The 14,746-nt window shown below is 47.1% G+C and overlaps 1 protein-coding gene across 1 annotated transcript in view; it reads right to left on the bottom strand.

The window, feature by feature from the left end:
* Positions 1-11,443, bottom strand: part of CENPV (centromere protein V) — a 15,811-nt gene extending 4,368 nt beyond the window's left edge. The window contains 5 exon segments of the mRNA XM_070735449.1: positions 413-527; positions 4,782-4,851; positions 9,815-9,913; positions 11,189-11,403; positions 11,405-11,443. Of these exon segments, the coding sequence (XP_070591550.1) occupies positions 413-527; positions 4,782-4,851; positions 9,815-9,913; positions 11,189-11,403; positions 11,405-11,443 (538 nt within the window).
* Between the last annotated feature and the right edge of the window lie 3,303 nt (positions 11,444-14,746).

Genomic DNA, 14,746 nt, shown 5'->3' with positions numbered 1-14,746 from the left:
CGTCTGCTGGAAGTTTGTTCCAAGGATCTACTACTCTTTCAGTGAAATAATATTTTCTCACGTTGCTTCTGATCTTTCCCCCAACTAACTTCAGATTGTGGCCTCTTGTTCTTGTGTTCACTTTCCTACTAAAAACACTTCCCTCCTGAACCTTATTTAACCCTTTAACATATTTAAATGTTTTGATCATGTCCCCCCTTTTCCTTCTGCCCTCCAGACTATACAGATGGAGTTCACCACTGGCCTAGAGGAAAAATTCACATCTGCTACACTCCCAGAAAATTAAAATTGGGGAAGAACCGGGGTTGTTTAAAAAAAAAAAAGAGAGAGAGGATGGATTCCTTCCCCCAGGAGAGGAATGGCTGGATTCGAACAAGCTACCGCAACCCTCCGCCCTAAAATCCTATCCTACCATAACCGTCCGGATTGGAACGCGGGGTATAAAAACTCTGGACGCCGCACGTCTTGCAGAAGGTGTGCTGGGCGGAGTGAGTGTTGAAGGTATAGGTGGTGAGGTGATCCGAGCCCTGGAAGAAAGAGGATAGGATAGAATTCTTTATTGGCCCAGTGGGATTGGACACACAAGGAACTTGTCTTTGGTGCAGATGCTCTCAGTGTACATAAAAGAAAATACAGATTTGTCAAGAATCAGGAGGTACAACACTTAATGATTGTCATAGGGGTCAAATAAGCAATGAAGAAACAATCAATATTAATAAAAGTCTTAGGATACAAGCAGCAAGTTACAGTCATACAGTCCTAAGTGGGAGGAGATGGGTGATAGGAATGATGAGAAAATACTAGTAGAAATTGAAGTGCATAATTGTAAATATGTTTTCATGTATAACAATTATGCTGCATACTTTTTTTGTTTCCTGTAGTTACAGTGTTTTGTCTTTGTCTTTTAAAAAAAACCAATAGAAACATAGAAACATAGAAGACTGACGGCAGAAAAAGACCTCATGGTCCATCTAGTCTGCCCTTATACTATTTCCTGTATTCTATCTTAGGATGGATCTATGTTTATCCCAGGCCTGTTTAAATTCAGTTCCTGTGGATTGACCAACCACATCTGCTGGAAGTTTGTTCCAAGGATCTACTACTCTTTCAGTAAAACAATATTTTCTCATGTTGCTTCTGATCTTTCCCCCAACTAACTTCAGATTGTGTCCCCTTGTTCTTGTGTTCAATTTCCTATTAAAAACACTTCCCTCCTGGACCTTATTTAAACCTTTAACATATTTAAATGTTTCGATCGTGTCCCCCTTTTTCCTTCTGTCCTCCAGACTATACAGATTGAGTTCATGAAGTCTTTCCTGATACGTTTTATGCTTAAGACCTTCCACCATTCTTGTAGCCCGTCTTTGGACCCGTTCAATTTTGTGAATATCTTTTTGTAGGTGAGGTCTCCAGAACTGAACACAGTATTCCAAATGGGGTCTCACCAGCGCTCTATATAGCAGGATCATAATCTCCCTCTTCCTGCTTGTTATACCTCTAGCTATGCAGCCAAGCATCCTACTTGCTTTCCTTACCGCCTGACTGCACTGTTCACCCATTTTGAGACTGTCAGAAATCACTACCCCTAAATCCTTTTCTTCTGAAGTTTTTGCTAACACAGAACTGCCAATACAATACTTAGATTGAGGATTCCTTTCCCCCAAGTGCATTATTTTACATTTGGAAACATTAAACTGCAGTTTAAATAAGAATTTAATTTAAAAGAATTAAAATAAAAAAAATAAGCAGGTGTAATGACAAAGCTTGAGACAGTTTACAGAAAACCTTGACAGCAGATAAGAAAATAGGTTTTAATTATAACCAGCTGGGCAGATGATCTCAGTCAGCATGTCCTCCTTAGAGCAATTTGCCCCAAGATGAAACCTTCCAAGGTCGTCTCAAATCTCTATGACAGCAAAGCTTAAGCAAAAATCTTACTAAATCCTGCTAACTGAATGAAATGAACCAAATATTCATATGTAGGTCTTTGGTCACATAGGGCATGCCCATCTATGCAACCTCTGACCCACACAAAGGATACTACAAGGCAGGAGCCTTGTTTACTACCACACTGTGGACAACGTGGTTTATGTAGGGCGCCCTGCATTTTCTTTCAACATCTACCACTTCCAGGACTGTCTTCTGCCGCACGAATCCCAGTGGCCGATTAGGTCCCACAGAGTTGACCTTCTCTGGGTCCCGTCGACTAAGCCAGTGTTTTTCAACCAGTGTGCCGCGAGACATGGTCAGGTGTGCTGTGAAGCTCAGCTTCCGAAATCAGAAGCTTAGCTTCATTCTTCCCACCTCCTTTTTCGCGCCTTTGGGGCCCAGCGGGAGAGTGCTGGCAGCAGCGGCATTGGACAGTAGCCGGGGCGGCGGCTGCGAGCGGGAGCTCCAGGTCAGAGGCACCGGCAGCACCCCGCCCAGCTGGAGATTCCCTGGCGGCACCAGGTAGTAACCGGCAATGTAGCACCCTTTTCCAGGGCTGCACAAGGAGCCGGCCGTTGGGAGTTTCGGGTGGGGAGTGACGAAAGTGCGGAGGCCGGCACCGCGGCCGCCCCCCCCCAGTGCCTCTGGCCCCCTCTGGTCCCTGGCTTCTCGCCACTGATGCCCGCCCGCCCGCCCGCCCACCCGATCCGCTCCTTTCTCCAGCTCCTCCCGCAGCGGTGGCTGCAACGGCAGCGAGCACTCGGAGAAAACCTTCTCACAGCGGAGGTCGGTGAAGGTTCTTTGGGATATCGGGGGCCCATGCGTGTGCGCTCCCCATCCCCCTGCCAGCCCACCCGGAACATTTAAAATAAGAAAAAGCTTTGCTGGCCTCCGCAGAGAAGAAAGGAAGAGAGAGAAAGAGAGAGATAGCAAGAGAGACAGAATGAGAGAGAGAGAGGGAAAGAGAAAGAAAGAGACAGCAAGAGGGGGGGAAGGAGGGAGAGAGAAAGAGAGCAAAAGAGAAAGGAAGGAAGAGAGAAAGAAAGAGATAGCAAGAGAGACAGAATGAGAGAGAGAGAGAGAGAGAGAGAGAAAGAAAGAAAGAAAGAGACAGCAAGAGGGGGGAAGGAGGGAGAAAGAGAGCAAAAGAGAGAGGAAGGAAGAGAGAAAGAAGGAGATAGCAAGAGAGACAGAATGAGAGAGAGAGAGAAAGAGAAAGAAAGAAAGAAAGAGACAGCAAGAGGGGGGAAGGAGGGAGAGAGAAAGAGAGCAAAAGAGAGAGGAAGAAAGGGAGAAAGAAAGATAGCAAGAGAGACAGAATGAGAGAGAGAGAGAAAGAAAGAAATAAAGAGACAGCAAGAGGGGGAAGGAGGGAGAAAGAGCAAAAGAGAGAGGAAGGAAAGGACAAAGAAAGGGATGGAGAGAGAGAGAGAGAGAAAAAGGAAGGGAGAGAAAGAGGGAGGGGGAGAGAAATAGAGCGAAAGGGAGGAAGAGAGATTTTTTTGTCCAAACCTTTTTGCCCCCCCCTTCAATGTTCCCCAGGATTTTGAAAAGGTGAATAATGTGCCGCGGCTCAAAAAAGGTTGGGAAACACTGGACTAAGCAATGTCGTCTGGCGGGGCCCAGGGAAAGAGCCTTCTCTGTGGCGGCCCCGACTCTCTGGAACCAGCTCCCCTCGGAGATCAGAACTGCCCCCAACCTCCTCGCCTTTCGTAAGTTGTTGAAAACTCACCTTTGCCGCCAGGCATGGGGAAATTGACATCTCCCCTAACTATCCAAAACATGCTATTTAATTCTATGTGTATATGCCATCTGTGCATATACATACTACACACAGGCACACAAAAATATACATTATCTAATATATAAACTGTATGTGTATGTCAGCAGTGGGCTACAAGCCGGAACGCTAAATTGTGCTTGCTGCCGCGGCTCGTGAGTACTTGCGTACGGAGCCGCAGGTGTGCCTGTGTTTCGGCGAAGCTTTTTTGCTTCCGCACATGCCGAAACGTGGGCGCACCTGTGGCTCCGTGTGCGATTTTGCTACCTCCAGAGGTGCAGGAGCAAAATCGCACTGGCCCCACAAGCACTTACGAGCCGCGGCGGCAAGCACAATTTGGCGTTCTGGCTAGTAGCCCACTGCTGGTGTATGTACACACACACACACACACGCACGCACAGCTCTTCTAAATTTAGACACCTTCAACCCCATTGACTACGATAGGAAAAACATACCCAGAGCCCAGAAGGGAAAAAGAGGAAAAAATTCAAAACTTTTCTACCGGTTCTGCGTACCTGACTGTACCCGTAAGAGCCCATCAATGCAGTGATGTCAAACTCAATTTCATTGAGGATTTATTTATTTATTTATTTATTTATTTATTGGATTTGTATGCCGCCCCTCTCCGTAGACTCGGGGCGGCTAACAACAGTGGTAAAAACAACATGCGGCAATCCAATACTAAAACAGCTAAAACCCCTTATTATAAAACCAATCATACATTACCATGCATAAAATTGTAAGGGCCTAGGGGGAAAGAGTATCTCAATTCCCCCATGCGTGACGACAGAGGTGGGTTTTAAGAAGCTTATGAAAGGCAAGAAGGGTGGGGGCTATTCTAATCTCTGGGGGGAGTTGGTTCCAGAGGGCCGGGGCCGCCACAGAGAAGGCTCTTCTCCTAGGTCCCGCCAAACGACATTGTTTAGTTACATGGGAGCTGCGGTTGACTTCTGTGTGTGTGTGTGTGGCATTTCTGTCTCGTAAAAGCGAGCCGCTTTCCCCACCCTCAAAATGCAAAAGGGGTCTAGCCCCCACAGGAGCCCAAGGCAACATCTACCCACCCTCTTCTTACCTTCAACAGCTTAAAGTGTGACGCGGGCACGATGAAATGCCTGTTTTGTTTCTTCACACAGATGCTGCAACTGGAGAAGGGGAGGGGGAGGAGGGGGAGGAGAAGAAGAAGAAATGTGAATTGGGGGAGAGACCCTCTCAACGAAAGACCGAGACAAGGAGGATGAGCCTGGGAAGAAAAAAGGAAGTTTTTGTAAGCCCTTTTTTGCAAGGAATGAAAATTCCGGGTCACTCAATTGCAGAAGGCAGCTTTGCTTGGAACAGCTTACATCCTGCCGCGAAATCTTTAACATTATTAAATAACAACATCTGGCTATCCCAGGTGCTTGGGAAGAACATGATAGGTGGATAAAAATGCCAAATTCAGTCAGACTATCTAGCTGACTGACTGAGCATTCTTTGAACACCATCGGCATTGACAAATTCCCAGTCAGTCAATTGCGGAAGGCAGCTCTGCTTGGAACAGCTTACATCCTGCCACAAAAAACTTTCATATTGTTAAGCAACAACATCTGGCTGATAGGTGGACAAAAATAGCAAATCTGGTCAAAATATGTGGCTGGCTGGGTGAGAACCACATGAACACTGGCAACATTGACAAATTCTCCGTCAGCTTTGCTCGGAACAGTTTACATTCTCCCACGAAACATAACATCTGGCTATCCCAGTTGCTTGGGAAAAACTTTATAGGCGGACAAAAATAACAAATCTGGTCAGTGTAAGCTGCGCGCGTGCCCCAAAATACCCACCCGCACACCCTTTTCCACGGGCGCGCACTCCCCATCCCCCTGCCAGCCCACCGGGGGGGGGGGGGGGGCGGGAGCGCGCCGGCAGTAGAAGGAAAGGGAGCCGCGGCCGCCCCTGCCTCCCCACCATGCCTCCGGCCCCCTTGCGCCCCTGGCCTCTTGGCGCTACCTCCCGCCCGCCCGATCCGCCCCCTCTCCTCCTCCTCCGCCGAAAGAAAAGTGCGGAGGCTGCCTGCTTGAGCCTCCCGTTGTTCCACCCGCTTCGCCCTGCCTGTCATCCTGGACCTCCATTGTGTTTTCGGGGGGAGAGCGGCGGGAAAGCCCTGTGCTGGCCAGGAAAGCCGGCTTTCCGAGAAAGCAGCGCGCCTTTCAGACACGCTGCTTTCCTGCACCTCTTTCCTGAGGGGGGGGGGGAGCAAGAAAGCAAGAGAGAGAGAGAAATGATAGAATAAAGGGGAGAAAAAAAGAGAAATGAGAAAATGATTGAGGCAGAGAATGACAGGAAAGAGAGAGAAACAGAGAGAGAAGTGACTCTTGATTTAAAGCATATGGTAAAAGCACTTAAATAATAACAGGGGGGAAAAACCCCAACCCTCACCTGTTTTTATTAATAGTTATGTTTTTGGATTTGCTGGTTGTTTTAGTTTTAATAGTAATAGAGTTTTGTTTTGTTTTATTATTAATTTCTTTTAATAAAAAAGGGATTTATTATTTATTTATTTATGTGTTTGTTTGTTTGTTTATTTATTTATACTTCTATGCCGCCCAGTCCCAAGGGGACTGCCGCTCAGACACTATACTTTTCCGCCCACCCCGAAAAAAAAATTAGAGGGAACATTGAATCTGGTCTAAATACCTGGCTGGGTGAGAACCACTTGAACACTGCCGACACTGACAAATTCCCCGTCAGTCAATTACAAAAGGCAGCTTTGCTCGGGACAGTTGACATGCTGCGACGAGACCTTTAAACACCATCAAACATCCACATCTGCCTATCCCAGATCCTTGGGAATCGCTTGACAGGTGGACAGACGTGTCAAATCCAGTGTAAATATGTGTCTGACTGCGACCAATTATAATAATCATCTCAAAACATCTGGGCCACCACTCAAATACCATCTGCATTGTGACAAAATCCCCGTCAGTCAATTGCAGAAGGCAGCTTTACTCAAAACAGCTGACATCCTGAGACGTGACCAGGTGCCGGTTCCTACTCACTGCCGCTACTGGTGCGATGTGCGCACAGTTCCGGGTGATTAGCAGGTGTGCACGCATGCCCCAATGAGATTTTGCTTCTGCGCATGCTCAGGAAACAAAATCTCGCAAGAGGACGTGCGTGAGATTTTGGCAAACTTTTGCATCCGCGTGGGCGGAAACCGCCAAAATCTCGCACTCATGTGCACGCTCTCATAAGATTTTATTTATTTGTTTGTTTATTTGTTTGTTTGTTTATTGGTTGATTTGATTTCTATGCTGCCTTTCTCCTGCGCATGCACAGAAGCAAAATATCGCCAGGATGGGTGTGCCCAGCCGCCAGTCACCCAGAGCTATGTGTGCATCGCCCTTTTTACTAGCTGTTCTGTGCACAGCCCTTGGAGCAAAACCCCCGACTCAAAAATTTATTATTTATTTATTTATTTATTTATTTACTTATTGGATTTGTATGTCGCCCCTCTCCGGGGACTCGGGGCAGCTAACAGCAACAATAAAGCAGTGTACAATAGTAGTCTGATGTTAGAAACAATTAAAAAACCCATTAATATAAAAAACCAAGCATGCATACATACATACCATGCATAGAATTGTAAAGGCCTAGGGGGAAGAGGGTCTCAATTCCCCCATGCCTGATGGCAGAGGTGGGTTTTAAGCAGCTTGCAAAAGGCAAGGAGGGTGGGGGCAATTCTAATCTCTGGGGGGAGTTGGTTCCAGAGGGCCGGGGCTGCCACAGAGAAGGCTCTTCCCCTGGGTCCCACCAAGCGACATTCTTTAGTTGACGGGACCCGGAGAAGATCCACTCTGTGGGACCTAACTGGTCGCTGGGATTCGTGCAGCAGAAGGCGGTCCCTGAGATAATCTGGTCCGGTGCCATGAAAGGCTTTATAGGTCATAACCAACACTTTGAATTGTGAATCCTTTATTTTATGAATAAACTCTTTATTGATATAAGCACACAGAATGAAAAGGAGGTTTTAAAACACCGGGAGAAAGGAGGATTTTCATTTTGGGAGCTAAACGTTAACAAGGTCCAGGAAAAACACCAAACTCGGCCTAATTAGCATTCCAATAGATAACAAAGTCCATTTGTCATTTAAGCGCATGAGTTACGCTCCTGGCAACAAGCATCCAGCTGAGAATGCGTGCTATTGAGGCAGAAGTTATGGTTTTGTTCTGTCGGGCTCTCTGGTAGAATCCTCCCAAAAATTCACAGGTACAAATTTCAGACACACACACGTTTGAAAATTCAAAACAATGTTCTTTATAATGAAAATTCACCTAAACTAAGCCCTCTTTTGGGATAGCAAAGAGCCCTAGTCTCCAAACAAACTGGTAATTTGTAAAGTCCCTTATCAGTTCTGAGATACTTAGCTTGCAGCTGTGAGGCCATTCACAGTCCTTTTTCTTTCACAAAGTGACACACACTTTGCTCTGGTTTTGTTTCAAAGCGGGGAAAAATCAGCACACAAAGGTCAAAGGCAGCAAAGCAGTCATGAAACACAACTATCAGATAATCCTCCACAATGGCCAAACCCACATACTGCTCTTTATAGCAGCCTCACTAATGACCACAGCCCCACCCAACCACAGGTGGCCTCATTTTCTTTGATAATAATCTCTCAGTTGTTGTTGCCTATGCATCACTCTCCGCATGCGTGGCTGTATCATTAACTCTTGTTCTGAATCCAAGGAGGAGCTAGATAATTGACCTCCTTCTGAGCTGTCTGCCACACTCTCCTCCTCCCTGTCACTCATGTCTTCTTGGTCAGAGGAGCTTTCATCAGAAGATTCCACGGAGGGGGGCGGAAACAGGCCTGCAGCATGTGGATGTCTCCCCTACATCCACAGTCCTTGGGGCAGGAGCAGGGCCAGAGCTGACCACAACAGGTTTTAAAGCTTCTTTCCAGCACGCCTCCAGTTTCACATCTCTTCCACTGAACAATGTTGAAACTTCACACCCCATTTCCCACAATCCTTTGCCTTAATACTGCCTGGAATTGACATCACACTTCAAAGAGGGTAAGGCTGTAAGCTAATACCTTTTACTATGTCTCACCTTCTCAATAATCTTCTATAGCGAGGGTCAATCCAATGTCTTTCCACTCTCATGTCTTCCTCATCTTCTGACTGGGACCACTCTCTCATTGTCACACCAGCCCCCTCTAGTGGTTCCTCAGGCTCACTGGAGTCACTTTCCACCTCCCTCTCCCTCTCTGCATCAGCTGGTAACCCCACCCCCACCCCGGCCCAGGGTATCCAGAGGGGCCTGGCTCACCCTCCTCAGAATCTGACAGGACCTGAGGTGGACAAAGAGCACTCACAACACTACCGGTGAGCAGAGTGGCCCCCACCGGTAAGGATCCCAATACAGGATGTGATCTTTAATATTATTGAATATGTCAGATAGAAACATAGAAACATAGAAGATTGACGGCAGAAAAAGACCTCATGGTCCATCTAGTCTGCCCTTATACTATTTCCTGTATTTTATCTTACAATGGATATATGTTTATCCCAGGCATGTTTAAATCCCAGGCATGTTTAAACAAGGGGACACAATCTGAAGTTAGTTGGGGGAATGATCAAAGGCAACATGAGAAAATATTATTTTACTGAAAGAGTAGTAGATCCTTGGAACAAACTTCCAGCAGACGTGGTTGGTAAATCCACAGTCACTGAATGTAAACATGCCTGGGATAAACATACTGTATATCCATTGTAAGATAAAATACAGGAAATAGTATAAGGGCAGACTAGATGGACCATGAGATCTTTTTCTGCCGTCAGTCTTCTATGTTTCTAAATTCAATTACTGTGGATTACCAACCACGTCTGCTGGAAGTTTGTTCCAAGGATCTACTACTCTTTCAGTGAAATAATATTTTCTCACGTTGCTTTTGATCTTTCCCCCAACTAACTTCAGATTGTGTCCCCTTGTTCTTGGGTTCACTTTCCTATTAAAAACACTTCCCTCCTGGACCTTATTTAACCCTTTAACATATTTAAATATTTCGATCATGTCCCAGATCTAATTAAATATCTCCCGAGGAGAAAAATATCTGGTGATACTTACTTGCAATCGAAAACGTGGAGGTTATCGGAGGCCCAGACTTCAAACCGGATGGCACCGCAGTGACAGCCACCTGTGTGTTTCACCAGCCCTTGGTACTCACTAAAGGGAAAAAAAATCCGTTCCAGGTCATTTCCAGAACCGAAGAATTACAATGCACACAGTCCTTGACTTACGACCACAACGGAGCTCCAAATGTTCGTCGCTAAGTGAGACACATTCGGTGCATTTTTGCCCCGTTCGACCATCATTCTCGCCACAGGTTTAAGGCAACCCCTGCCGTTGTTCAATTAAGGGGTTCCTGGCTTCCTCGTTGTCTTTCCTCGTCACAAAAGGGGAATCACACAATCCCGGGATGCCGCGATGGTTATAAATACGAGTCACGTACCAAGCGGTCTGAGTTTTGATCACGCAACTGATCAAAATTGATCAAAATGAAGCCACTTTTGATCAGCCACTGATCAAAAGTGGCTTCGTTTGGTTCAGGGGTCAGAAAACGGGGTTTGTTTGGTTCAGGGGTCAGAAAACGGGGTTCGTTTAGTTCACGCATCGGACCTCGGGGTTGGTTTGGCTCACAAGACAGTTCTTTTGGGGAACTTGGGAGTTCCAAAAAAGGAATTTGTTTGATTGGCAAGTCGAAAGGAAAAAAAAGAGAGGGGGGGTTTCTCTTGGTTTGCAAGCCCAGGAAGGGGCATGTTTAGCAAGTCAAAAAAGAATGGGGTTTCTTTAGTTTTGTCAGTGAGGAAAGGGGTTCGCACAGCCAAACAGGGGTTGGTTTGGCTGGCAAGGTCCCAAAATGGGGTTCTTTTGTTTTGGGAGTCAGAAAAGGGGGTTTGTTTGGTTCCAAAATCAAAAATTGGGGTCCGTTTGATTCCAAGATCAAATTTGGGGTTTGTTTGGGTTCCAAGATAAAAAAAATTGGGATTCATTTGATTCCAAGATGAAAAATTGGAGTTTGTTTACTTCCAAATTCAAAAATTGGGGTTCATTTGAAATCCAAAATCAAAAATTGGAATTTGTTTGGCTCCAAATTCAAAAATTGGGATTCATTTGATTCCAAGATGAAAAATTGGGGTTCATTTGTTCTGCGAGAGGGAAAAGGGGTTCCTTTAGTTTGGGAGCGGAGAAAGGAGTCCGTTTGATTGACAAGTCGCCCCCCAAGAGGGGGGTTCGCTTATTCCACGAGTCCAAATAATGGGGTTCGTTTGATTGGCAGGTCAAAAAAAAGGGGGGGGGATTTTCCTCTGGTTGGGAAGTCAGAATTGGCGGATCCCACAAAGGGTTCGGGTCACAACAAAAAAAGGCCGGGTGGGAAAAGAGGGGGCTTCGGGGGGCGTGGCCATCAACCCCCCCCTCAAAAAAACACCCCTTACTCACAAGGCGTCGAGCAGGAGCTGGGCCGCCTCCTCGCAGCTGAGCCGCTGCCGCTTCTGGAACTGCAGCCAGCGCTCCCGCTGCGCCCCGAGTTCCAGGCTGGGGGGCTCCTCCGAAGGCCCCGCCGAGCCCCGCGCCTCGGCCGGAGGAGGAGGAGGGGGAGGCGGCTTGGACCCACTCCGGGATCCCCGCTGGCGGGCCGGGGGAGGGGCGGGGGGGCGTCCGCCTGCGGGCCGGGGACCTCCGCGCCTTCCCCATCGTGGCCGCCCGGCCGCTCCTGCGCCTGCGCCTGAATGCGCTGCCGGGCTGCCCGCTAGAGGGCGCGCCTGCTCCGAGGAAGAGGAGGGGAGGAGGGCGGGGGGAGGAGGAGGGAAAGGAAGGGAGGAAGGAAAGTACTGTATAGTACTGTAAATAGATTTAGGGGAAGGGAGGGAGGGGGCTAAGGAGGGGAGGAGGAGGAGGAGGAGAACTCTCTGAACTCCATCTGTCTAGTCTGGAGGGACATGATCAAAACATTTAAATATGTGAAAGGATTAAATGAGGTTCAGGAGGGAAGTGTTTTTCATAGGAAACTAAACCGGAGAACAAGGGGGCACAATCGGAGGTTAGTTGGGGGAAAGATCAGAAGCAACGCGAGAAAATATTATTTGACTGATGCTTGGAACAAACTCCCAGCAGACGTGGTTGGTAAATCCACAGTAACTGAATTTAAACATGCCTGGGATAAACATAGATCCATCCTAAGATAAAATACAGGAAATAGTCTAAGGGCAGACTAGATGGACCATGAGGTCTTTTTCTGCCATCAATGTATGTTTCTATGTTTCTAGGAGGTAGAAGGGCGGAGGGGAGCCACCTCCGAGGAAGGGGAGCGGGGAAGGAAAGGAAGGGAGGAAGACTAGAGAGAGAGAGATTCAGGGGAGGGAAGGAAGGAAGGAAAATAGATAGATTTAGGGGAAGGGAGGGAGGGGGCTAAGGAGAGGAGGAGGAGGAGGTGCCTCTGAGGAAGAGGAGGGAAAGAAAGGGAGGAAGTCTAGAGAGAGAGATTTACAGGAGGGAGGGAGGAGGGGGGATGGAGGAGGAAGGAAGGAAGGAAGGAAGATTGAGGGGAAGGGAGGGGGCTAAGGGAAGAAAGGAGAGAGGTGGAGGGGAGCGACCTCCTGCAAGGGGAGGAGGGGCAAGGGAGGAAAGAGAAAAGAAGGGAAGGAGGGATGGGGTGGTGATAAAGGAGGAAGAGAGGCAGAGGGGCGGGGGGGCATAAGTGGAGTAACCTCCAGGAATAGGGGAGAGGGGGAAGGAAGGCAGGAAGGAAAAGAAAGAACGAAAGTGAAAGAAAGGAAAGAAAGAAACAGAGAGAGAGAGATTGCAGGAAGGAAGGAAGGAAGGAAAAGAAAGAATGAAAGAGAAAGAAAGGAAAGAAAGGAAAGAAAGAAACAAACAAACAAACAAACAAACAAACAGAGAGAGAGGGATTGCAGGAAGGAAGGAAGGAAAAGAAAGAATGAAAGAAATAAAGGAAAGAAACAAACAAACAAACAGAGAGAGAGATTGCAGGAAGGAAGGAAGGAAGGAAAAGAAAGAATGAAAGAGAAAGAAAGGAAAGAAAGAAAGAAACTAACAAACAGAGAGAGAGGAATTGCAGGAAGGAAGGAAGGAAGGAAAAGAAAGAATGAAAGAGAAAGAAAGGAAAGAAAGGAAAGAAACAAACAAACAAACAGAGAGAGAGAGATTGCAGGAAGGAAGGAAGGAAAAGAAAGAATGAAAGAGAAAGAAAGGAAACAAACAAACAAACAAACAAACAGAGAGAGAGATTGCAGGAAGGAAGGAAGGAAAAGAAAGAGGGAAGGAAGGGAGGGAAGAAGGTTAATTGGAGGAAGGGGGGAGCTGGGGGCCAGGGGAGCTGGGAAGGCCTTGCCTGCAGAAGTCCAAAGGGGGTTCCATCACTGCAGCCTTTCAAGAAGAGACTGGACAGCCCCTTGTCAAAAATGGCATCACGCAGTGATGGCGAACCTATGGCACAGGTGGCATAGGTGGCATGCGGAGCCAAATCTGAGGTCACCCAAGTTGTTGCCCTATGTCAGCTCCAGTGCGCATGTGTGTGCTGACCAGTTGGTTTCCAGCCTTCTTTTCCACCATTTTCAGTGAGGCCTATGCGCATGAATGCATGAATGTGCATCAGTGTGTTTTTGCTTCTGTGCATGCGCAGGAAGCAAAAAAATAACTGAAATATGCACATGAGCATCCTCTCACAAGATTTTCCTTCTGCCCATGCGCACAAAGCAAAAAATTAAAAACAATTAAAAAAAGATGGCGGTGCCTAAAGGACTGGCACTGGAGCGGTCACGCGCAAATTGCATAATCTGGCGGCCGCTACTGCTGTTCAGTCGCTTACCGCGCCATTAGCAACCCATCCCTGGTTACAACGGTACTGAAAAACATGGGACTTATGACCGTTTTTCATAGTTATGCCCTTTGCAGCATCCCCCATAGTCATATGATCAAAATTCAGACGCTTGGCCATTTGATTCATATTTATGACGGTTGTCATGTCCTGAGGTCACGTGATCCCCTTTTACGACCTTCTCATAAGCCAAGTCAATGGCGAATCCAGATTCAATGGCGAATCCAGATTCACTTAACAACCAGGTTACTACCTTATCAACTGCAGTGATTCACTTAACAACCGTGCCGAGAAATGTTGTAAAACTGGGGCAAAATTCACTTACCAAATTCTCACTGAACAGCATAAACGTTGGGCTCCAATGTGGCCTCAGACCTACGACTACGGTTGATCCCCACACTTTTGTTGCTAATTGAGACAGCTCTAAAGTTTCATTCCAAGTCACAACCTACGGTTGTTAAGTGAGTCACAGTTGTTAAGTGAATCCGGCTTCCCCGTTGTTGGTCCGAAGCTCGCAAAAGGGGATCACTTGACGCCAGGGACCTATGCCCGTCATAAATATGAGTCTTGCCCAGCATCCAAATTTTGATCGCGGGGTCATAAGTGTGAATAATGGTCATACGTCACTCTTTCCCCTGCCTTTGTAGCTTGGAATGGTCACTAAAGCAACTGTTTTTGAGGAGTGCCTAGTTGCCAGATACCCAAACTACCTACGTAGACTTCCAAAAACAGAATTGTTAACTCCGCCTCTAAAATTATTAACTTCCTTCAAAGACGTTGAACTGGATTCTTTCTGCTTGAAGTTCCACGTTCTTAAAATAGCAGCTGTGACTTAGCCATAAATTACAGCTGACGCATGCCGATTTTTTTTACGTCTGTTTCAGACATGAAAGTCATGTTTCCTCTATTGGCCTGGATGACCTCAGCAAGAATGGCAGGTCCAAAAGAACGCTCTTGACCGTACGGGTTGGAAATGGGTGGAAGAGGCCTTGCTCCTACAGTGGATAAAAAAGTGAGGGCGAACCACCTGTGGCGCATGTGTCAGAGGGGGTGCACAGCACCGTCTCTGATGGCATGCACGCCATCACCCCATGTCAGCTATTCCATGTGTGTGCGCACGCCTCCTGCTGGTCAGCCGATTTTGGGGTCTCACATTGGTC

The sequence above is a fragment of the Erythrolamprus reginae genome, chromosome 1 (genome assembly GCF_031021105.1).
Source record: "Erythrolamprus reginae isolate rEryReg1 chromosome 1, rEryReg1.hap1, whole genome shotgun sequence".
Classification (NCBI taxonomy): Eukaryota; Metazoa; Chordata; class Lepidosauria; order Squamata; family Dipsadidae; genus Erythrolamprus; species Erythrolamprus reginae.
This window is presented reverse-complemented; position numbering and strand designations above follow the sequence as displayed.